We start from the raw sequence: 26,187 nt of genomic DNA on the forward strand, positions 1-26,187 counted from the left end.
ATTTGATAGAAAAAAAAATAATTCTGTTTCTAACCTTTATGTTTGGCTTAATGTAACTCTATAAAAGTGCATTTTGATACCCGAATCTGCGTGTCACAGTTCCCCAGTTCAAGGTCAAAATGTTGCTGTCATAGAAAAATTACGGAACTTAGTAGTTTTGCTTCAAAACTGAGGTTAGTCACTAATTTTTTGAATGTATAAATGTAATTTTAAGTTCGGAAAACGACCAAGATGTGTGCTTTTTCGGGACACCTCAGGGGTGCAATTTTGCAATGTTTTTTCACAACTTTTCAGATATTTCGTACATTCCTTATTTATCAATAAAATTCACGTTAAAATATAGGATATAACATAAAAACACTATGATATTAATATAGCACACTGTTTGTTCTTTCTTATGTGCTAATTTATTAACGGCCAATAATCTGATTGTCTTTCGAAACAAAATCATAACACATCATAAAATCTTTTTAAAAATTAAAAAATACTTTATCAAAAACTTAAATATTTATGAAAAAAATCAGTTTCATCTAAAAAGTCATTCATTGTTAAAAGTACCAACTGGAATTTTTCTTTAAAAATATAAAGTTTATAGGTAAAAATAGCCTCTAAAAAATTCGACGTCGGCGATAATTATCTCATGCACGTCACGTATAATATGAAAATCAATTTTTCTAATCTCAAAAATACTTGATCTTGGGTTGTTGTAAGTGACATACAAGTGGGTCAAATGTTATGGAAGAAAGGGATTAACAAGACGTAAGTCAGTTTTGGTGAAACTCCATTTAGAACTGTAAAATAGGGGCAATACATATATGGCAATATATAAGGCTGATTCGCAAACATATTTCATGCACGGATGTTTTTTTCAATTAATATTTGATTGATCATTTATATAATCTTGGCCAAAACAAGCAGAGCAGTCATTACTGCTGCTCCCGTTGTTGTGTGGCTCCCTCTACTTATTGGACCGCGCGTGCTTCTTGGATTGGCGGTGCTTGGTTGCGGCATTTGCGAGAGTGACGGAATGTTGGCGTAAATGCCGTCAGGATAACGCGAGGTCATGACCTTCACCTTGACCTCTCCCCGTTGCAATGCCGCTATGTTGTCGTCATCCAGAGCCACCCCCATGGTATGATCCTAGAATTTGTTATAAAATATAAGGAGGAGATAAAACACACGATTCCACGATCGGACAGTGAAGAATCGTCCATTTCTAAATCCTAGGACGATAGAGTTGTGCTAAGCAGAATTTTCGTCAACATACCTTTAACATAAAACCCTTGTCTTGAAGAAGTGATGGCGCAAACAGTTCTCCGCCCGCAGAATACAGCTGACTGCTACCAGAGGTTACTTGTACACCGGTCACATTTTCGTCTTGGCGTGCGTCAAATAAAAGGACACTAAAATGAAGAAAAAAGGCTAAAAAGACGTTTATTTAACACATTTTTTTTGAAAACAAGCACATGATGAATTTGACACCTGTCCAGAGAGAAACAATTTTATTTATGTTTCATAGGCCTATATATTGTTGCAGGCATCATTATACATTATATATTATATACACTATTGAATAGAACTATCATTTGTTCTTTCATTCATAATGCACACCCCATTATGCCTACTTACTAGGTTCCCACCGAGAAGTGATTTAAAGCTCGTCGTAAAACCATTGAGGTGAGTTATGTTACCAAGAGTTATGATAAAGTGACGCTGTCTAGTTGCGTTGTCATATATCAGGCGTCATCTCATCAAAAATGTAATTTCCTTTTCCTACCTCATATTAAGAGTCTTTGCAAGCGCGTCGTAATGAACAGCAGCCAAGCCATTCGTGTCCAGGACCTTTTTCAACCTGTCCGACGCCTGGCCGTCTACGGTCACTTCACTGACCTGACCTAAAAAGAGATAAAGGCAAACTGTTTTGTAAAAATATTGTAACTAAGGTGCCCAGAAACCCGACCTGGCAATGAAAAATAGTTTACCAGTTGTTAATTAATAATTAACATTCTTAAACCAGTGCCTTAATCGCTTTTCTCCACTGAATTGACAACTTTTTCAACCACGTGAAATAAATTACTTCAAGGAGCATGTGCATGCTCCCAAAATGATATTGGCAAATATTAGTCAACTTACAAAGAACTGTTTTGCTGGCCGTGCAGGCGGCTTTACTTGGAGCTGATACCTGAAAAAATCGGGAGATAAGACAATAGAATTTTTTTAAGTAAACGATGTTTTTGAAAGTACATACTTAGTTAATTTCTAATAATTCAAAACAATGACCGAATCAATTGCAATGTAAATGTAACTGTTGTGAACTAGGCGCTCTGAAGACCTACCAGTAAAGATATCCACATATGCCATCTGTTTTGTTATTATGATTTTTAAGCATACAAACGTATATACACATCATAGTTTTAAGCACTTTATAAAATTTATATAATCCCCATACAGTTTTTGTATAGCAGCGAACAAAGGTATGCCCTTTATCAGATGATCTTACACAGAAATTTAATTTAAAAAAAATTAAAATCAAGAACAATGATATTATTTTTATTTCTTTCTCGCCGTACCTGGCCACGTGCTCTCCACGTGTTTCCAGTGCTGACCTCCACGTACATCATTTCCTTCCACATGTACAGCAACACGGCGGACATACTGAGAGGAGCCTGAAACACGTGACGTCATGACGTGGTCATCACGCGGAGAATGTATGCAAGGACATAGCCGCCAGATGGCACTGGAGGCACTTGCCGTCATCCCACCCCCTTTTCCTACCTGTTTGTTTGCACGTTACCTGCACCCGTCTATCCCTTTTATCAAATATCCCACTCCCAGTGTACCCACACCTACACCCCACAGCCGTATAACCCAAGGACTGGTTAATTTTGTGACATGGTGACCACTGAAATACGGCCATAGGACCATGAAAATTAAATAGGCTGAAAAAGATCATATCACGCAAACCTACAGATGAAGAACTCACAAAACATTTTGAAGGATGAAAATAACAAAACTTACCTCAGGTACCAGGGTGCCCTTTCCATGCCAGCCTTGGGTGCCTATCCTGCTGCCACCTATCGTCAGATCTACACTAGACGTGCTAGTCATGCCGCGTCTCGCGGGACCATACAGGCCAGCACTTGGTTTAGAAGACGGACCCATTACCTAAACGGAAAGCAAGCGAAATCTATCAATAGTAATCTATTGTTCCACAAGAACCCCCAGTATATCCAACACAGTTAAAGAAAAAGTGTGTTTACAATAAAGGTTGTAATTGATGGCACATTGCTTTAACTTGATCATTAATATGTACCAACCTACAGTATCTGTGTTATAAAAAAGGAACATAAATAATAAAACAACAACAATAACAACCCAGTACATTTTCCAGTGGGCCTCTAAGAATCTACACCGTTTTCCTATTTCATCCTTGCGACTTCTCCGTACCATTCACTTCCTGGATCCTGGATCCGCTAATATATCCACTATGCAAAACGCGTCTTTACGAACATGACATCCATTAAAGGCGCCTTGTTACTCACCACTATCTCGTACTGAATGTCACTGGAACCGGGCACAAAAATGGCCTCCCCTACCGTTCCCGATGGCGTCATTAGGGAAGCCTGAATTATAGACCAATAAAGCAACTCTCAGCGTTATCAATTACAGTAGGCATGACTATGTATACACGAAAAACAAGTACCCCGACACAACTGATCTTAGGGAAGATTGATTTGCAAATGCGATTTGCACAATGTTTGGTTTAATGTTTCTTTTTGAAATCTCTATTTACTTTATAAAAAGTCTATAGATGACGAGGTTAAGGGAATATATTATTATGCAAACTTCTTTGTTTGAAAAAGAGATGCTACCATGATTATGTAACTTTGTATTTTTACAAATGTGACTTGACAAAGGGATTGACAGTCGTATTCTGCGACGCCTTTAAGTATTTACCTGTGTTACACCATCAATGACATCGCCCTGCAGGATTTCGTTGCCAAATGTTACAGACATGGATGTAAAAAATTTACCTACAAGTTGAAGAAATATTATTTTTCATTTACTTTTGTAAAAATATACCAATACTCACATTCAAAATAAAGTAGTACAACAATCGTATTTCAAGTAAAATTGTATATACATTTCTTTTCATTTAGTCATTTTGCTTGTGTCCTGTAGTATTTTAAATAAAATACTGTATTTGAGTTCATACCACTTTAAAAGGATCCGTTTTCAAAAGACAAACTGAATTTTCGCTCAATTGTTTTCGCAAATGTCTGCACTGATTAAAGCCATACTACCTGAGTCAATGAATGCTGCTGCCTGTGCGACATCTATAATTCCTTGCAATACGCCGTTCTTCATCATAGATATTGGAATATTGACCGTATTGGCACCTGCAGGCCAGGAAGAATATGGAAAAGACAGAAGTCACAACTCGAATGCTTATTGTCAAAGACACACAAACACTCACGAAAGAACACGCCTAGGCACACACACACACACACACACACACAAAACAAACACACACTGGCTCACACGTACCCGGTAGACGCGTGCACACACGCCCCTTACAAAAATGCTTTTCGAAACGCATACATCTATATCGGTTATCCGAGAAAGGCAGTTTAATTCATCGTTATACGATGTACAGGTATATATTATATACACACAGTATATATATATATATATATATATATATATATATATATATATATATATATATGTTACCTGGAATATAAGTTGATTAAGCACGTCATATCAAATTTACTCAAACAAATCAAGTTTAATTCAGTTCGGTTTCGTCCATGGAAGTACTGTTAGTAGAACTAAAATACCCCCAGGGTTCAACTATCAAGAAGCTTACCATTTGGCCGCCCGTTCAGCGTGATCGCCGCGATGTTTCCGAGCTGTTCCCCAACCACTACGCCCATCAGAGACGCTCGGTTCTCGGTCACCACCATACTGACCAAACCACGTGCGGTACTGTTTGACGAAGACGGAGACAGAGACAACTAGGTCAAAGAAATGAAATTATACAGAGATTTAATAGTTACTTGCAAAAAAAAAAAAAAAAAAAAAAATTCAGGGCATACGCAAAGTAGTCAAATCGTGCAAATGTACACAGGCTAAACATGATCAATGCCCTACCCCGAACGTTCTACTGGGCGCAGCACATGGGCCCGAGTTATAGATGGCAGCAGGGTAGGTGGCTGTTGCCCCTTGGAATTGGCTCCCAGTCAACCAGCCGTCGGGACTGTAGTTGTGCCCTTCATCGTAATACACGTTATTGGGCATCATGAATGGCCAGGCTCCTAGGAGGTTCTGGGTGTAGTTGGTGCACGTGCTGATGTCCCTGCCTACACCTGCTGCCGTGGGCCTGAAAAATAAATAAATAAATAAATAAATAAATGTTTACACACAAACACGTACACACACAGACACACATTAAGTTTTATTAAAAGATGATGCATGCCATACCTGATTTTTATATTAGTACAGGTGTAATAGGTGCTGCAGTTGTTATTGCCGTTAGTCAACTGAGAACAGGCTGTAGCTGTAAAATAAAACAAAATGAGTAACTTTTTTGTTCTCCTTGTGGGTTGGCAGTGTAAGTTAAAATTATTTATCACTGCCGCGAAAGCAATGTGTCCCTTTTTTCCACAGCGTTCTAGAATGCTTTGCACATCGTTGTAACAACTGTCCGAATACCTTGAATCATTGACCTGCGCTGTCAAGACGCTAAGAGATAATTAAAAAAATTTAAACGGCGCTGCTACAATTTTAATAGAAATCTAGAAGATTTTAAAACGGTGCTGCCACAATGTTCCAGAGAAACTTCATAGATTTTTTTAAACGGCGCTGCCACAATGGAATTTTCAAGATTTCAACATCGTCAGAACTTTTAGAAGTTCCAGTGCATTGATGTGAAAAGGTAGATAATGTTTGCATTAGGAGGGAAAAAACATGTATTGCGTTAGGTGAGGCAAGATTGCGTTGTGTAAAGTATACATACTGGGTCCATACTTGTCCGTCATCACAGATGTGAGTAGAAGATAACAGTCCGGGCAATCGATGTCCGGAATGTTCACAGTGACCTGGGTCACTCCGGAACATTTGCCCAATGGCTCCCCAGATATCTAGAATTTGTAATAAAATTATAATAGTTTTAACTAAAATAATAAGAATAATGGGAAAAAAGAAAAGAAAAAAACTTGATTGAACAAATAATAGATAAAAAAATAAGATTGTCAATGAGATTGTTCTACCTTGGTTTCCTTACCTTGCAATTAGGGTCTGTGAAGGGAAACTTCACCACCATGGCGTCGTTGTGGGGTATGTGGTCTAGAAGCAGGCAGGCCGTGCTGTCGTCCCCCTTCTTCATCAGGCGAATGCTAGACGGGGCGCCTAAAATAGAGAAGCGAAACCAGTTATGATGGATGAAATTCAAACACATCGCCTGAGTTATGGAGTGAAAAAATACGTGACGTCATCATGAAAGAACACGTGACGTCATCGTGACGTTTTTTTCACATGCAACATGGCAAAATGACATATGACTGAATGTAGGTTTTAATGATTATAAGTCTACGGTATCAGTTGGACAATGGGGACTCGAAAATCGATTTAACAGTCATAGGTTGAAAAGATAAACAAATTTTAACTTACAAGTCAACTTTAAGAACAAACAAGAATCACACTTATCAAAGAAAGATTATCAAAAAAGTCTTAAGAAAAAGCCAATTACGCTGTCACGCCCAAAACGCAGTTACCCACGAAAAGATGTCACATCTCCCACACTCACTCACCACGATGGAAAATGGACTCCTCCCAGCGCACTGTCATCGGCCCAGGCACCACATCCATGTAACCCCCCTCAAAGTCTACAGCTCCACATGGGCCCTGAATTACACATAACATAACATAACATAACATAACATAACATAACATAACATAACATAACGTGATTTTATGGCATACATATACAATATCCGGGTAGTGCGTCTCCAAGGACACGAATGACACGGCGAATTTCTTTAAGTTCGCTCTACTATTTGAGTTCAAAACAAACCTCCGAACGACAGAGGTCTGCAGATTTGTACCGATATCCAACCAATAGCACCGCACGGCAAAAAAAAAAAAAAAAAAAAATAGTGCACAATAATGGATATTATAGTACTCAGTGAGGGGAAATAGGACACCTAGGACGTATTTCCAGACATTTAGATCGATCTATCCCCGTGGGGAGTCTCACTAGATTACTGTCAGATAATCCGGCTTAAATGTCCGTCCCGCCTACTACAAGCTGTAAGGGGGTAATTAACTTTCGTGCCCGCTCGGCTGACAGCTATTTAGCGTGAACCCCCAGGGAGTTAGGTCGATCTAGTTTGGATCGATCTAATCTCTGGGAATGGGGTCTTAGACTACCCGACGTGAAGCGAATAACGAGACTAGGTACTTTTGTAAAATGACCATGTTTTTTTTTTAGCAGATAAAGCCCTGTGGTCCACTAGACACATAAAAAATGTCTTACCGATTTAATACCCGTGTTCGTGCTTTGTGGCCGCGGACACACCCATCTCACGTGACCCTCTATTGTGAGGAAGCTGGCAACTAATACAGAGAAACACAGAGAGAACTGCATGGCTGCGTTTCTGTTGTGTCTGATTGCTTTCTGAGCTCTATTATTCAGACACCCTGTAAGAAAAAAAAGAGCTTGCAGCAAGGTAACATCTAAATGGGATAAAAAATAGAAATAAACAATACAAATGCATGATGTGGCTTTTATATTTCACCTTCCAGCTTCCAACTGCATCCATATGTAATTCATTATTAAAATGAATTAAAGATTTCGTTTTGTAAAAACCTACACGAGAGACCCTTATCAGAGGACACGATCTTTGTTCACGCTTGTCATCCGAAACGTCGCAGTGAAATCGTTAGATTCGACTGAGTTCAAAATGATTTTTTTCTGAACATCAACGGCACAAAAATAAAATAACATGGTGATATTCACAGATTGAAGGTCGAACACTAAAAGTTCATTGATCTCCTTTACGCAAAGTTCCTATTGGAGCCCTATAGGCCTACATGGAGAGATTCTATCAGACGTCCTGTGGGGTTTCTATAAAGGACCTATGTCCTATAGGGCCGTATAGGATTTTGGGTCAATTCTCTATAGGATCCAATACAAGAGGAACTTTCCGTTAGAGCTGTTGTTTACGTGTAGCTGCGTTATGAGCTCTCTATGACCACCGTAAACATCACGAATTAACGTAAATGATGTAACTAAAACTAACGTCTCTTGTAAGGCATTTGATCTTCACCGATCTTCATCGATGAACCCTCCACAAAAAATCGCCTTTTATGACGATGGGACCCTCACAGGTATGATAGGGGCTAAGTAGTCCCCTAGGAACCGTAGTCTGTTCCCCTCTTACTTTGTATAGGTGATATATTTGTCCTGTATACTGACCCGGATACTTCCACTTAATTCTAAATCGTACTAATCATCGCTCCAATGAAGCTTTTCTTTTTTCAGTTGTCATGCCATAGATGTCAACCCAGTATCTGCCGCCGTTTGTCCAAAGGAATGACTCAGCAATCCGACAACGCCGACAGTGATGATTCGGTTAAGTCTATGCACATTCACGCTAACAAATTTTATTTTCTAACTGCGGTTCTCTTGGGGTCTATTGGACAGTAGGCTTAATTTACTTACTTTTACGAATAGGACCGTTAACTTGGTGTTCGAATCAATGACTTGGATATTCTAACTGTTTTGAAAATAACAAAATAAAGGACAATTGATATACGCCCTTTTCCCCAAAAAACACCCTCTACGTCTGAAGTGGTGTATCTAGGGGCGTATTCCCAGACATTTAGATCGATCTATCCCCGTAAGGAGTCTCACTAGATCACTGTCAGATAATCCGGCTTAAATGTCCGTCCCGCCTACTACAAGCTGTAAGGGGGTAATTAACTTTCGTGCCCTCTCGGCTGACAGCTATTTAGCGCGAAACCCCAGGGAGTTAGGTCGATCTAGTTTGGATCGATCTAATCTCTGGGAATGGGGTCTAGGAAACCCATAAACGGATATAATAATCGGGTTAAAATGTTTTAACAAGAATTAAAACACACCAAATAAACAAAGTGTAATTTTGATGCAACATCAAACACGTTCTCAGTCCGCAGAAATAAGAAATTAACTTAAAATAATAGAAATTAACTTAAAATAATATACAGATGTATGAGCATTTTATATTTGATAATTTTGTGTTCAGAGACAATGCTACAAAATCGACTCGTTCTTGTTGGCCGTTCCAAGAAGTTATGACTTCTTGGCCGTTCACACACATATTTCAGGCGTAACCCAAGACTTATAAATGGTTCTCTTCGAATAAAAAAACTTACAAAATGTATAGTTATATATTTAACACGTTGAGTGAGTGCCAAATAAACACATTTTTAAGTAAACAGGTATTTGGCGTTTGAGAGAGAGAGAGAGAGAGAGAGAGAGAGGAGGGGAGGGGGAGGGAGGGGGAGAGAACATGACTAATAAGAGGTCAAACTGGTCTCTTATCCTCGTATTGACAAAAACCATATAAAGTATGAATCTTATCAACGTGTGGAATACTGACCAGTGACCTCTCCGTAGTTAAGTCTATGTCCCGGCCGCCCTTTACATATTTATTTAGTTGATAACAGTGCAGAATATGGACATGGAAGAATTCGGGGGTTACATAAACTCACACGATTCACATTGCACAGCTGATGAACATTGCTGATTTTCAAGCAGGTGTGAGTATAGTCTCCTCTTTATTCCAAAGCACTCGTATAATCACCAGCTTTTATGTATTTAACTCAACGCGAAGAGGCGTATTAATCTGTTAATGTGATTGCATTCAGCGAGAGTTTCCACGGAGTTGGATCGATCTACGTAGATCGATTTAGTTTCATTGGGAACGCGCCTTACGTCGTTAGCACAACACACAGTGCATCACTCTGATGTGGCAGAAAACAAGACCCCGTATTTGATTACTTATTGAAAAAATCAGCCACACATACGTCAAGCACCCCCTGGTATCCTGGGCCTCTGAAAACGTAAACCAAATTTAAGTACAGGTGATACAATATAAGTGTAAGGGTCGACTACTTGCGGAACCTGTGGTCAGAGAGTAGCCCTAACACGCCTGGTACTTTGAGGGCCACACCCCCTCTCTTCCTCCCCTCAGTCATACAGCATTGCATTCAATAAATTGTGCCATATTTACACAGAGGAGCAATGAACACTGACTGCATCATATCAATGTATGTCCCCAAAACATATTCTTCATGCAGTACAGATCAGAATAGTGTATACTTCATTGGTTTTGCTTTGGAAACATCTGCGACGAAAAGAGCTGACAGACACAGCGCCCTTAGCTATCTTAATGGCATCATAATTACGTCCATGTCACAACTTACCTGAAGATTCGACGACAGCTTACTGGTGTCACCTTCTATTAGCATTCTTCACCTTTATATAACTCACGTGGCAAGTCACGTGACGGTGCCCCCCGATTCTATAAATAACTCACAGGGAATTCTTGCGGTCAAACTTTGACATCATGCAGTCTCCCCCGCTGTGTACAAGGGGGGTGAACTCCCAAACTGAAAACACGTTTCTGGTACATATCCATATTTTATGAACCCATTTGGGCTGAGGAAAGCAAAGACAGCAAAGACATTTAGTTATTCGGTTGATATATCATTTTGCGTGTAATTCTAGTAGGCCTATTTATATTTTCAGAATAAAAAAATAATAATAATAATTAGAATTAGAATTAAATTAAAAAATAAAAAAACGTGTCAAGGCTGGCCTCCATACTCAACGTGTAGGCTATATGCTGTCTTGGGTTTGCGTACTCAGGTTTGTTCAAACACTTCCCCCTCCCTTTTGGTGTTTTCTGGGACACGTTCTTCCAATAATCAAAGTCATTGTCTGTGAACATGTACAGAAAGTGCACCAGGTCCGTAGATAGGAGTAGTGTATCCCTTACCAGAGCCGCATATTAACTATGTGCACTTTTGTCTAACGTGGCAGTAGAGAACTGTGTCATGAATTAGCCCGAGACAGATTTGCGAATATATTTAGTAAAAAATCAATATGAATTAAGCCCTGGGTAGGAGATCGACAGAGTAGGGGAGAGGGGGAGGGGGGGGGGGGGGTCGACAGGCAATTTTGCGTAAACCAGTGAACTCAAAGTTATACAATCTGTTTGTGTAAGTAAAAAGTCAAAATAACAGATTTGAACGGCAATGTATCCCATATGAAAGGCACTTCCATATACTTTGTTTGTATGTAATATATATTTGTTATAGATGTGATATGTACATGCATAAATATTATAAATATTGTTATACTTTTTTCTCAAAAGACAGTCACCCCCCACAAACGTTAAAGAGTGCTGGGGGAGCGAGTGTATGTGTGGGGGTGGGGAGTTGGGGGGTGGGGGGTGGAGGTAAAACATCGGATCCACCTGACGCAAAGATCTCTAACACAATTTAAACGTTTATAGATGCGTGAATGAGACCATTTTAACTTTTGGATTTACCATATCATCCGGTGTGGGAGGGAGGGCTACATCGGAGGAACAGAGAATTTTATTAGTATCATGAGTGATATCATAAACGGAAGAATGGAGAAAACAACAAAAAGAATTGAGGGTCCCACTCATCCAGCTTATTCTGTTCTAAGATTTTTACCAAGAAATAGTAGATTTTTGACTTTGAAAGGGAGTGAATTGGTTCAAGTTATTTTATCCCTGCGCAGTTTAAAATTTTATTTTCACTTTTACGGCTTAATCATAAAATTCTTAGTGAATCTGTATATTTTAGTCCTCGGCTCTTAAGGAAAAGATGTAAACAATTTAACATATTTATTGTTTGTATAAAACCTATCTTATCAATTTAATCAAAGTGAAACAAGTACCTTTGAATAAATCAACCTTTACAAACCAAGAAACAGAATATGTCCCTCTAATAAATAAGTAACTGCGTAAATTAAAATAATGTTCATAATCTCAAAATTATCTGATTGATACAAAGTGCTCACTTCTCAAGTACAAGTATATTACAATAACACATCACAACATATGACAAGCAGCATTAACACCACGAGCGATAACATAATACAATAGTTCTCCAACTGTCACTCAACGTGCACGTGAATATATATATATATATATATATACCTTTCTCTAATATTATGAGAAGATATCATTATCTGTGCACGCAAGAGATATCTAGAGCCGAAACCTGTTATCTGAACAGCAGCAATAGGCAGCTAATAGTTGGTAAAAGTGTGGTTTAACGTACACGATAAATTTGTGTGAAATTCGCTTTTGGGCGTTTCGGGTTCCGTTATATATGATTTATACAAGTATTTCGACACGTTATGAGATTTTTGATTCAATATATAGCCTACTGAGAAAATAAAACGCAAATACTTTAATACTGACGTCAGAAATAATACTGCCATTTAGTGAAAAATTCTGAAAATATGGCTTGGGATCCAGACCTATCTCCTCGGTTTTTATTGCATATCTGGATCGATCTAAAAAATGGCTGCCAAGAAGTTGGAATTCCGTCAATATTCGGATAAATCTCATCTCTAATATTTTAATATTATTAAAATGATTAAAATCATACAAAAAGATTAAAAGATGCTATTCGATGTCAACAGATATCAGTTTAAATGTTGTCGGAAGAGGTCTAACCCTCAAAGTAATCCTGGATTTCATCTAGAGATTTCCCCTTCGTTTCTGGCACCGCCAGCAGCGTAAAGAGAACGCTTACGACGCACACGCCGCCAAACAGCCAGAAAGCCCCATACGTTCGTAGCGCGAGTTCCAGACCCGCAAAAAACTTCGTAACGAGAAATGACGTCAACCAGCAGGTCGCCACCGCGGCGCCGATACCCAGTCCTCGCACTTTTGGGGGAAATATTTCCGAGAGTAAAACATACGGGACTGATCCCCAAGCAAACGCAAAGCCAACATTATAAGCTATAAGGCTAGTGACTGGAAGCCAATGCAGGCTCTCTACACTTTCCCGCGCTTCGAAGTAATAATAGGTACCAATGCCCGCGCAACTTGCTGCCATAATGACCCCAGCGATCACCAAAAGAGGACGCCGTCCAAGCCGGTCCACAAGGACAACGGACAGCAAAACTGGCGGGATTTGGCACGAGGAGACGATGACTGGTATCAAGTACGCCTCTCCCGTGAACCCCGCCGACTTGAAAATTCTGACCATGTAGAAAGTGACTGCGTTGACGCCTCCTGCTTGCTGGAACACCATCAAAAGGATCCCAATAATCAAAGGCTTGTAGGTACTTGACACGGTGAAGTCTGCACAAGATAACTTTTCTTTGTGTTCGGTGAGTTCCTTTTCCATATGTTCCTTCATAAGGCTGAGCTCCGTCTCAGCTTCTCTCGCGTCACCTCGTAGCCACGACAACATGCGCAAAGCCTCCATTTCCCGGTGATTCCGCAGCAGCCAGGTCGGCGTCTCTGGCATGAAAGTCATTGTGACGAGCAGAACGATAGGCGGCACTGCTGCAGCTATCGCTAACCATCTCCATGGGAACCATATCCCCAAAGCAAAGACGATACATACCCCTAGGACGAGAAACAATTGGTTCAAGGTACCCATGACACCCCTGTGTTCCTTGCTGGACACCTCCGCAATATACAAAGGTACCACCATCGTCTGCCAGCCGAGGCCAAACCCAGCCACAGCGCGCCCGCTGTAGAGCATGGTGGCATTGGAGGCGTAGGCTATCAGAAGCCAGCCAAGCGTGTACGGTACCGAGCAAAACATTAAAGCCAACTTCCTTCCGACGAAATCCGCGAAGTACCCGCAAACTGGGCCGCCCAAGATGGCGCCAATGTTCAGGATTGAGCCAAACCATGACAACTGGTCGTCAGTCAACAAACCAAGTTGGGTCAGTTCTGGTCCGCTTGGCGAGGCATAGCCGAGGCTGAATCCGAAAGCCATAGCCCCAAAACATGCGCTGACTACCGCAAAAAGCCCATTAAAATGAAGCTTTTTTTGCGTGTCCTTTGTCTGTGGTTGAGTATTTATAATACTGACTGAGGGATCGGCCATTTCGTCTGCAGTGTATAGGTCTTTTCCTCAATAGATTACTGTTATAACTATGCCGCCAATATTATTTGCTTCTGATATAGAACATATGTAAGTCCCAATGTAATGAAACGTCTCCTAAAAAGTAGATATGGTGAGGTACTTTGGGTCGCTTCCAACTGCACAAGAACTCATCCGAAGTTCACTGCGATAAAAAATAAACAATAGGAGCCAATAAGTCACGATCGTACCTCTACTAAAATATCCAAATCACACGAGAGCTAGTATCTTTACTGCAGAGAGTGTTGCATCCTCTTCATAATTATTAACCGTATTTCATAAACAAGGAATAATGTAGTACCAGACTTATCAGTGATATCAGTAACCCAGATAGATAGAGAGAAACTTCTCCGTCTAGGCCGCTGGTAATACCCTAGGTTCTAGATTCCGGTATTGCCAGCTCGATCTTGATTTCATACATAACCCGTATCAGCAATACCAGTAAAAGTGATCCCATAGTTAACAAGCTAGTTTTTACTGTCCTCTGACACTCAGGGTTCTGGTAACAATGAACCACAGTTTTTCACTGTGTGGCGTGCACGTGAGTCTAACGTTCCGTGATCAGAACGTTACGTTGTAAGACCGGTGTGACAGGAATGGCAGTCCGTCAGTAACCGTGGTCCGTTCCCCCGTTACTTTGGATAGGTGACATTTGTCCCATATACAAACCTCGACTTACCCTAAAAGGAATGAGAGTTCATTTCCGCCTTACGATATTTTTATGTACATTCTTTTTTCAACATAATGGAAATATAAGAACTGTATTAAAATACTTTTATTGAAGAAAAAATGGAGAAGGTTTAGGACCCATGCAAAATACGTTTTTCGTTATTCAAAATTAAACTTTGTTTATATTGATTTGTATTTGATTGATTGGTTATTAACAATATGTGTCGATAAGGCAAAAAAGTAAAGACGATAAGCCATAATGCTGACTTTAAACTACAATCCAATTTTCTTACGACGATCTGAGTCCGATGATTCTCCGAGACTGTGACACCGACTATGAACGTAGACTCATTCATTGTTGATGATAATGAGACCCAAGCACGCACTGTTTGTTCACAAGGCCTTTATTCAAGGTCAGTCACGAGCTCAACAGTACCCTGGTTTAATCGTTAGAATATTATGGGTGCTTTCCCAGAGATTTAGATCGACCTAACTCCCTGGGGGTTCACGCTAAATTGCAGTCAGCCGAGCGGGCACCATAGTTAATTACCCCCTTACAGCTTTTAGTAGGCGGGACAGACGCTTAAGCCGGCCAAGCTGACAGTAATCTAGTGAGACTCCCCACAGGGATAGATCAATCTAAAAATCTATGGAAATGGGGTGAAACACTGTATCCACTTACTCATCACCAGCACAAGTGCCCGTGTCCAGCTCAGGTAGGTCATGCTAAGAGGAAATCGGATAATCTCTGCGGAAAATTGAGCAAATTCAGGGGTAAAGACCGCATGTTGCTTCAGGTCTACTGACTTTTCAAAAGAAATAAAAGAATTTATCTCGCTATCGCTGATATTAAACAAAAGAAATACGCAAACGAGTTAGCGACTCAAACCACGATTATATGGTGCGAACGTATAGATAGTAGCCGCGAACATCACAGTGCAAATCGCGAACTGTCAATCCGATCACCTATCTGATAGGATCGTTCCGTATGTGCCAGATATTGTTGTTGTGGAAAGGAAGCGAATATCCTTGAAGGATCTTCTTTGGGATTTTTTATCCGGGCATTGCAGAACCTGGGTTTTGCAAATTCTTTTTAAGGGATAAATGAAGTACATTATATACTTTAGGTGACAGATATTTAAGCCGGTCAAGTTGACAGCAATTTAGTGAGACTCCCCAGGGAGATAGATCGATCCAAATATCTGTGGGAATGGTCCCTTAGTTATGTCTCCACAGACACCAAACGGGGGAGGGGGTGAAAAGGAAGATGACCTAAAAAAAGTCTGAAGAGCCTAACATTACAACAGGTTCTCCCATTATTACGATCACCTTAAGTCCACCGAACAATGTCTCTTCGGGAATTAGTGCTAAGGTCTTGTGTGACATTGCTACGGGCTAATGGTTGCATAATTTTGCCAAAACTTTCAGCATCACAAAAGAATCTACGGAGGCCATCCACAATGAACGTACGGTCAAGTATTACTTACTAGGTTTTACGCGTAACAGTAACCAAGTATGGAAAAGTTTGTTTAGAGTATATCAAGTTTAGAAAATAAAGACTGAACTCCCAATTAAAAAAACTGAGAAAACGCTTGCTTACATGATTATTTTTATTGATGAAATATATATATTTACAGGCAATTTATTACTGTACATCGCTAGAATGTGGAGAAAGCCCCAGATTGTGTTGGCTGCGACTGAATCTCACCAAACACAATCTGTATGCCTTTAATATAAAACACTTCCGCTGCATAATAAATACCAATGTACATTACTACTTCGCAGAAACCAATTCACCTTTTGAAATAAATACAGTGATGTACTATAATTACAATGTTTCAATACAATGAAGAATTTTACAATGTTGAGTAAATTTTAAAGTACACTTCCATATTTCCACGCATTTCTTAAATTTTATAATAAAGTATCTGGCAAAACGGGTTATTTTTGCACCCGTCCATATATTTGAACTCTTCACCCACCCCATGGATGCATTGTTCTATGGCTTATTATAAATATTTAATGCCTCAGATATAATATCATTGATTTGGATGAAAGCCTGAGTACATATTACCCTTGAGGTAAAACTGAAAAGAACATTTTGTCGTTGGTTAAAACACTTATAACTACTGATATGAAAGACCCATCAAACCAGTGTAATCCAACCAAGCCAATAATTTAAGTACATTTTACATTTTTGTATATGTAATATAACCACCATGAGTCAGCGAGGTGTACGTAATGAATACAAAGCACACATGGATGCCCCATACACCTTGCTGACGAGTGGTGTATCTGACTTTTACCCAGGCATATGTCGTTAATGAAAGACCCAGGTGTGGGAGCAATGCTCACTTATGCATGGTGTGCATAAGCGAAACCACTCCACATCTGGATGTTTTGTTTCCTGACATACATTGCAGTATAAGTCAGTACAATATATGTATCACAATTACCATTGTAGAAAAAATATATTTCATTTTTAATACACACTGAATTTGGAAAATCCAACCCCTTTCACTAGCACCAAAGGAGATATGGTTTGGCTATATATTCAAGTCCACCTGAATTTTTTGGTATTATATAATTCTTCTTAGTATTTACCTTGGCTTTGCAAATGGTTTTCGTTTTAAATTGTCAAATGTTTTTCTTTTCCTAATATTCCACCATTCCACAATTTCTCATTTTCAGACACTCAATGCAATTTTCTGATGCAAAGCAAACTCTTTTCTCAAAATATTTGATTCAATATTTTAAAATGTTTCTTGGAAGATCATACATCTGTGTTGTTCAAATATATCAACTATTTACTATAACTTTAAACCATCTTTTTGTAGTTTATCTTAGACAAGGTGAAGACAATTTCAAACCACCATATTTGAATAAAAACTACCAGGATTTTGTTTCATTCTGATAGAAATAAATCACCACAGTCATATTGCCAACTGCTGGCTGATAATAGCAGAATTAATGGATTGATCAAGCAGCTAATATAAGTGTCTTTAAGTACTAAAATCATGTATGATTTTTAGATCTTATAATAAAACTAGAGGATCAGAGAGGCGATACCGCCTCCGAATATTGTACCACCAGCTGGAGCAAGCGCATTCGTATAGACCCCCACATATACAAAATAAGGAACACAGCCACCAGTCTTGTGCTTGACAAGCTGTAAAAATGCAATCAACAAGAATTTTCAAAATATGCAAAAAATATATATATAACTAAAAATGGTACAATCAAAGTTAAGTTCATCGTAAGGTAGGTCAAAGGTCAATTCCAAGGTCACAGTAAATTGCCAGTATATGACTTCCTATTCAACTTCAATAGTAACTATGGGCCTATCTCTGCCAGGTTTGGAGTTCAAAGAGAAAGAAATTAGCAGAGTTCAGTTCATGATAATAAGTAGGTCAAAGGTCAATTTCAAGGTCACACTTAGATTGCCAGTATATGACTTCCTATTCACGTTCAATAGTAACTATGGACCTATCTCTGCCAGTTTTGGAGATAAAAGGGACTAAATGGTATAATTTTGGAGTTACCATAATGTGCCATAAATTTCCTACAGAAAAAATTAATTAAAATAAAGAAAAGGTCATTTTGGTCAAAATTCTTGAAATGGGAGGTGCTCTGAAGTTCCAGATGTTCAAATTTGATGAAATAATGTCATTTTTGACCACAAGTTGTCTGCTTTGCCAAGCCTTATGTTTTATTTTTCCGGAGTTCATAATTTATTATCCATTGCCGTACTGCACATTTTGCTTTCACCACCAATATGTACTTTTTGATACAGCGTAACTTTGGAGATAAAAGGGAATCAAAATTTGCAAAATTCAGTTCATGGTGAAAAGTAGGTCAAAGGTCAATTTTAAGGTCACATGTAGATTGCCAGTATATGACTTCCTATTCAAGTTCAACAGAGACTATGGACCTATCTCTGCCAGTTTTGGAGATAAAAGGGAAGCAAAATTTGCAAAGTTCAGTTCATGGTGAAAAGAAGGTCAAAGGTTAATTTTAAGGTCACGTGTAGATTGCCAGTATATGACTTCCTATTCAAGTTCAATAAAAACTATGGACCTATCTCTGCCAGTTTTGAAGATAAAAGGGAAGCAAAATTTGCAAAGTTCAGTTCATGGTGAAAAGTAGGTCAAAGGTCAATTTTAAGGTCACATTTAGATTGCCAGTATATGACTTCCTATTCAAGTTCAATAGTAACTATGGACCTATCTCTGCCAGTTTTGGAGATAAAAGGGAAGCAAAATTTGCAAAGTTCAGTTCATGGTGAAAAGTAGGTCAAAGGTCAATTTTAAGGTCACATTTAGATTGCCAGTATATGACTTCCTATTCAACTTCAATAGTAACTATGGACCTATCTCTGCCAGTTTTGGAGATAAAAGGGAAGCAAAATTTGCAAAGTTCAGTTCATGGTGAAAAGTAGGTCAAAGGTCAATTTTAAGGTCACATTTAGATTGCCAGTATATGACTTCCTATTCAACTTCAATAGTAACTATGGACCTATCTCTGCCAGTTTTGGAGATATAAGGGACTAAATGGTATAATTTTGGAGTTACCATAATGTGCCATAAATTTCCTACAGAAAAAATTAATTAAAATAAAGAAAAGGTCATTTTGGTCAAAATTCTTGAAATGGGAGGTGCTCTGAAGTTCCAGATGTTCAAATTTGATGAAATAATGTCATTTTTGACCACAAGTTGTCTGCTTTGCCAAGCCTTATGTCTTATTTTTCCGGAGTTCAAAATTTATTATCCATTACCGTACTGCACATTTTGCTTTCACCACCAATATGTACTTTTTGATACAGCGTAACTCGAAAACCGTATGGAATACAAAAAAACCGAGACCACCTCCAGTGTTGGGCTTTACATGCTCTACAAAATGCAAAAAAGAATGGGTGTCTAGCATTAACGGTTCCCAAATTAGAGACAGTTTTCAGTTTCGATATCTTATGGCCGCTACTCCCGTGAAAATGCACCGATTGACCCCAAATTCACGGAGATGAAAGATGACCCGAAGGGTAACACTTTCCATTAATATTATTAGTTAAGTCTGTGTGGTGGCTGAATAAGACCGCAAATAATTTTTTTTTCGGCAAAAATTTTGTTTTTTTGAAAATTTTGGCCCGTTTGACCTTGAAATAAAGGTCAAAGGTCAAATCCAAGGGCATATTTGAAATCTACACATATGACTTTTGGAAAGCTGTCTGTAGAAATTTTTCCCATAATTCCTTCCGTAGGGGAGATAATTAGCATTTAATTTTGCCATTTTTGGACAAGGGTGCATTGCAATGAGTGCCACACCTAGACCCCAATACCGACAAAGCCCAAATTTTACGTGGAACGAGTTGAGATTATAGGTGACCTAAATCCAAGAGATGGGTATGGAGGCCCTTACCGTCTAGGAGGAGAAGCGGTAATGGTGACTTGGCGGCGGAGCCGCAGGAGCCGGCGGAGCCGCAGGAGCCGGCGGAACATACGGGTCGGGACTAAAACCATGTGTACCGCCAGCGCCTACGCTGGTGGTACAATAAGTAGTTTTAAGGTTTCCTGGCCAAATTTGATGATATATAATAGCTAATTAGTGTTTTGGCGCATTAAGCAGTTGTGAAATGACTTAGAAACACTAGCTATTAAAAAAATAAATAATGATAATAAACCACTGACAAAAATCTCCAACCAATTTTTTAAAATCAGTAGTCAGTAGGACCTTAACTCCAACCCATTACTTTGAGGATGATTTTTCCATCATAGATAAAATATTTCATATTTTGGATGGTAAAAAAACAAAGGACTTACATGTAGCAATAAATACTGATAATTATAAAAAGGTTGTTGTCAGAGATAATTCATGCGGAATTCCTTAGTTTGCAATGAAAATACTTACAATGATCTAAATACATTTTGATTTTATAATAATGCATATTATGTCATGTGTGTGTGTGTGTGTGTGTGTGTGTGTGTGTGTGTGTGTGTTTAAAAGATACTTCCAAAGCTGACACAAGACCATCCTCCAAGTTTATGGCATTAAACTTCAATACCAATAAACCATATACAAAAGATTGAAAAGGTAACAAAAAAGACGACCAAGTTTGCTGTTTTAAGAATTTGCAGGATGATCACATATGATAAATATCATTATCAGAGGTGAAATTAAAAATAAATATCACTTTTCTGAAAGAAAACAAAAAGTTTTGCCTAAACTCGACAGAAGTGTCTTGACTAGCTTGGTTGTATCTAAAAACAAGATCAGCAGCATCACAGTCTTTCCTTGTCGCCATGGCGACTGCACCACTTCCTGTCATACAGTTGACTGTTGTGTCTGTGGGGATTCCTGGATCAGTGCTTGCACTGCCAAAGATATTCTTGAGAAGTTCTTCTCCTCCAAAATGTCACTGGCTGAACACAGATGTTCCTGTTGTTTCATGGGGAGACGAGGATGAAAATAAGTAAAAAAAGAAGAAAAACATGCTTTTTTAAAAAATGAAGCAAGCTCTAGTGACACAATAACATAAACTAACAGAGTAGTACAAAAAATACAAGACAAACACACACAAATATTACAAATACACACAAGACAACATTCACATACTTTCATTAAACTAAGATCTGTTGCTTAAAGAACCAAATTAGAAAAAAAAAGCAATACAGTATTGTTATGACTATTTTGTCATCTCCAACTATTGCTTGCCCATACCAGACAATCTTACACTCATTTCAGTAATTTTGGGTACAAGCCCCATGCACCTTTGTAAAGTTGAGCAAATGAACTCTTCTAAACATGCCCTTTTTAAGATTTTTAATCAGCAGCACAATGTTACTTAGCTCAGTAAAGTAAGTCTCCTTTAGTAGTTTACAGTTCCTATATATATATATATATTGCTGCCACAGGCTTAAAATTGTTGCCCTTCATTTTTCACTGGACACTAAATAACATTTAAGACCAGATGGCTACATTTACGCCTCTTTTTAAGATTAAGTGTGTATAATACAGATTAACTTATATAGTTGTACTTGACATTGTCATGGGAGAAGTTACATATATGGTCCCACTGCAGCATTTTTTGACCAGTCACAATAAAAAATTTATCTACAAGACTGACACAAGAAATGGTCACTTTTTTTTACCATAAAAATGGGCATGGAATGCAACTTTACTTGTACTTCACAACACTCAAGATTTCTTGTTATTCCTTACAACATATTATTATTGCATGAAAAGTGACTGTGCTATCTTTGCAATATCCATACACATTTAGCATCAAAAGGACCACATGTTTCAGTCATCATTGACTAGGGGCAGTGAGTTTTTGGCATATCAAACATAGAAGTCATATCACAGAAAGAACACAGATAATCACCCACAGAAGACTAGCATTTTTTCATTCCCCCAAAATAGACGTCCCATATTTCTTAGCTGCCTAAATCAATGGCAGTGTTTATATTGCATTTAGCATGTTTCAACTTTCAGCCACAAATCCAACATCATAGGAACTGTTGGCCTTACATTTTCTCAATATAAACTTCCATTTGTAAAAAACCTGCATCAGTTTCTCTAGAAGCAGCTGTATTTTTCAAATACAAAAGGAATTCCCTGTCTATTTCTTCAGCAGTTCTCAACCATAGTAATAATAATGTACAAACAACAAACAAGAATAAGGACAATATCACAGGCCCATGATACTTTTCTTAATAAATTCTTCAGATATGGATTAATGATAATTGTATTTTTCTGTAAAACATGGATATGGAATATAATTTTCAGCATAATATTTGACTAACATTTTTTGGAATCATATGATATCTTTCTCTGATCATAAACCTCAACTTCAGCAGTTTCAACCTCCTACACAAGTAAACAACAAAATTACACAGAAAAAAAAATGCAAACACCAGATATGTTAACATCACAAAGGACCAACCGTCCAAGTCAACTAGCAAGACAGGAATGAAGAACACAATCTTTTTAAGCCTCATGGCATGACATAAATGGGCCACTGTGGAGAAGTAAGCGTGCAAAAGAGGACACATATCAGGACATAATTCTACATCAGGCCAGATGCACCCTATGGGTCTGTTTTCTAATACTGTTGCCATCACTGGTCTCTTTTAAGGTATCACTTCAGCCAAATTAAGTCTCTTTCACCATATCCCTTGAACTCACTGCTACATACAGGTATCCTTTCTGTATTTCAGAAAGTAGCAGTTGGTTAGCATTTTATTATTTTTGAGAGAGTAAAAAAAAAAAAAAAAAAAGACTTAAGCAGTTAAACGCTGCCATTTTAGCAGAGGGGCTGGCAATGAATTAAAAGAGCCTGGCAAGTCCACACTACAAGTTCACAATTAGGTCACAAAAGAAGGCAACCAATAAGAAGCCAGCAAACAAATAATGAAGCATGTGCAAACAAAGAGACAGCCAATCACAAAAGAGATAACATTTATATGAACAAAGGGTGAAAACCAAGCAAAAGACAGGTCCCCAAGAAAACAACCAGGCACATCCAGGAGATTATCTTATCTTTGAGCGTTATGCGCGGTAAGTCGAGTAATTGTTGCACAGTTTTTACGACTCGACGAGGGCGTATTTCATCCAAGATATCATCTGGTGTGCAGACGACGTCCTGAAAGAATGGGAGACAGAAATCCAAGTTGTAGTTATGGCAGCCATTACATTAATCTGCAGACAATTTTTGTTCTACGAAAAAATTTACAGACAAAATGTAAAGCTAATACCAAAAAGTAACATTTAATAAACAAGAACAACAACAACAACAACCACCAAAAAGCATGGTAAATGCAGACTTATTGGCTTTCAATGATTACCCCTATTCATCCAAATCATTGGTATGTATAAATAAAGAACTAAAATATATCCATTTTTTAAACTAAATAGAACAGAATCCTTTTTTTTTATCCTTATTGGCTTTTGCTAGTGCACTTAATAAAAATTGTAATTGGTGTAAAATGCTTAAACATAAATTTGAAAATACCTGCGTGGAGGTTTTAATGCAAATATAGTGAAATATACCAAAATTAATATTAAATTTACCGTGCCAAAACTGTGCAACAATTTCATACAGATTTAAGTCAAAAACTCATAATCAGGGCCACTGTGAGAACTGTCAAGGTTATAATAAGAAATTTGTAAGCTACCGTACTATTTCATTGTAAAATTTTATAGTAACATTTCATGTTTCTTTATTTCTGTGTTTTTTCATCATGGTCTTCATTTGCCTTGTACCCACTGTCAAAACATTTTAGTTCTTCCAGGGGGCATGTAGATGAAGTTTCCCGTCATGCCATTCAGGATCATATCATATCATATAAACCTTTATGCATTTGCATGTGCATTGAAAAGTGCATGATGTAATATATGAACAATGTGTGAATACAAGGACTTACATGAACACGCATCATGCTTACTGTGCCTGCAAAGTAAATGCACACAATACACTTCCAAGAGAGCTTGCTTGGTTACTTAATCCTGTCATAACAGAAACATTCCACATTTTTTTCTAAACAAACTAAATATATGGAAAACTAGAGGATCAGAGAGGCGATACCGCCTCCGAATGTTGTACCACCAGCTGGAGCAAGCGCATTCGTATAGACCCCCCACATACACAAAATAAGGGACACAGCCACCAGTCTTATGCTTGACAAGCTATAAAAATGTAATCAACAAGAATTTTCAAAATACGCAAAAAATATATATAACTTAAAATGGTACAATCAAAGTTAAGTTAAGGTAGGTCAAAGGTCAATTTCAAGGTCACAGTAAATTGCCAGTATATGACTTTCTATTCAACTACAATAGTAACTATGGACCTATCTCTGCCAGGTTTGGAGTTAAAAGAGAAAGAAATTAGCAGAGTTCAGTTCATGATTATAAGTAGGTCAAAGGTCAATTTCAAGGTCACACTTAGATTGCCAGTATATGACTTCCTATTCAAGTTCAATAGTAACTATGGACCTATCTCGCTAGTTTTGGAAATAAAAGGGAACCAAAATTTGCAAAGTTCAATTCATGATAAAAAGTAGGTCAAAGGTCAATTTCAAGGTCACATTTAGATTGCCATTATATGACTTCCTATTCAACTTCAATAGAAACTATGGACCTATCTCTGCCAGTTTTGGAGATAAAAGGGAGGCAAAATTTGCAAAGTTCAGTGCATGGTGAAGAGTAGGTCAAAGGTCAATTTCAAGGTCACAGTAAGATTGCCAGTACATGACTTCCTATTCAACTTCAATAGTAACTATGGACTTATCTCTGCCAGTTTTGGAGATATAAGGGACTAAATGTTATAATTTTGGAGTTACCATAATGTGCCATAAATTTCCTACGGAAAAAATTAATTAAAATAAAGAAAAGGTCATTTTGGAAAAAAAAACCTTGAAATGGGAGGTGCTCTGAAGTTCCAGATGTTCAAATTTGATGAAATAATGTCATTTTCGACCACAAGTTGCCTGCTTTGCCAAGCCTTATGTTTTATTTTTCCGGAGTTCAAAATTTATTATCCATTACCGTACTGCACATTTTGCTTTAACCACCAAAATGTACTTTTTGATAAGGTGTAACTTTGGAGATAAAAGGGAAGCAAAATTTGCAAGGTTCAGTTCATGATGAAAAGTAGGTCAAAGGTCAATTTCAAGGTCACAGTAGGATTGCCAGTATATGACTTCCTATTCAACTTCAATAGTAACTATGGACCTATCTCTGCCAGTTTTGGAGATAAAAGGGAACCAAAATTTGCAAAGTTCAGTTCATGGTGAAAAGTAGGTCAAAGGTAAATTTTAAGGTCACATTTAGATTGCTAGTATATGACTTCCTATTCAACTTCAATAGTAACTATGGACCTATCTCTGCTAGTTTTGGAGATAAAAGGGAAGCAAATTTTCCAAAGTTCAGTTCATGGTGGAAAGTAGGTCAAAGGTCAATTTCAAGGCCACATTTAGATTGCCAGTATATGACTTCATATTCAAGTTCAATAGAAACTATGGACCTATCTCTGCCAGTTTTGGAGATAAAAGGGAGGCAAAATTTGCAAAGTTCAGTTCATGGTGAAAAGTAGGTCAAAGGTCAATTTCAAGGTCACAGTAAGATTGCCAGTACATGACTTCCTATTCAACTTCAATAGTAACTATGGACTTATCTCTGCCAGTTTTGGAGATATAAGGGACTAAATGTTATAATTTTGGAGTTACCATAATGTGCCATAAATTTCCTACAGAAAAAATTAATTAAAATAAAGAAAAGGTCATTTTGGTAAAAATTCCTGAAATGGGAGGTGCTCTGAAGTTTCAAATGTTC

General features: G+C 38.1%; 2 protein-coding genes and 1 pseudogene across 4 annotated transcripts in view; all 3 read right to left on the bottom strand.

The window, feature by feature from the left end:
- Window positions 1-368: 368 nt before the first annotated feature.
- LOC106163601 (uncharacterized) lies at window positions 369-10,547 on the bottom strand. The gene is made up of 17 exons (XM_086997745.1): window positions 10,471-10,547; window positions 7,538-7,701; window positions 6,813-6,906; window positions 6,287-6,411; window positions 6,020-6,143; window positions 5,485-5,560; window positions 5,155-5,383; window positions 4,871-5,018; window positions 4,305-4,400; window positions 3,958-4,034; window positions 3,543-3,623; window positions 3,019-3,165; window positions 2,571-2,666; window positions 2,134-2,182; window positions 1,778-1,895; window positions 1,268-1,403; window positions 369-1,140 (listed from the first exon to the last, which is right to left on the bottom strand). Exons 2-17 carry the CDS (start codon window positions 7,646-7,648, stop codon window positions 892-894), a joined length of 1,956 nt encoding a protein of 651 aa, XP_086853871.1. The 5' UTR covers window positions 7,649-7,701; window positions 10,471-10,547; the 3' UTR covers window positions 369-891.
- Window positions 10,548-11,907: 1,360 nt separating this feature from the next.
- Window positions 11,908-14,801, bottom strand: LOC106163592 (solute carrier family 2, facilitated glucose transporter member 8 pseudogene; annotated as a pseudogene).
- Window positions 14,802-16,453: 1,652 nt separating this feature from the next.
- Window positions 16,454-26,187, bottom strand: part of LOC106163583 (leucine-rich repeat and calponin homology domain-containing protein 1-like) — a 39,703-nt gene continuing 29,969 nt past the window's right edge. For all 3 annotated transcript variants that reach the window (XM_086996902.1, XM_086996901.1, XM_086996900.1), the window contains one exon: window positions 16,454-21,291. In XM_086996902.1, coding sequence (XP_086853028.1) covers window positions 21,178-21,291 — 114 coding nt within the window. In that variant the 3' untranslated portion in view covers window positions 16,454-21,177. The remainder of the gene's footprint in view (window positions 21,292-26,187) is intronic.

Source organism: Lingula anatina, chromosome 10 (genome assembly GCF_051362555.1).
Source record: "Lingula anatina isolate TDL-2025a chromosome 10, LinAna3.0, whole genome shotgun sequence".
Lineage (NCBI taxonomy): Eukaryota > Metazoa > Brachiopoda > Lingulata > Lingulida > Lingulidae > Lingula > Lingula anatina.

Excerpts from the sequence above, each read along its gene's own strand:
- LOC106163601 (XM_086997745.1), bottom strand. The coding sequence starts at position 7,648 with ATGCAGTTCTCTCTGTGTTTCTCTGTATTAGTTGCCAGCTTCCTCACA. Across the intron at positions 6,412-6,812 it reads GGAGTCCATTTTCCATCGTG|GCGCCCCGTCTAGCATTCGC; the intron begins GTGAGTGAGTGT and ends TCTCTATTTTAG. Across the intron at positions 5,561-6,019 it reads GACGGACAAGTATGGACCCA|CTACAGCCTGTTCTCAGTTG; the intron begins GTATGTATACTT and ends TTTATTTTACAG.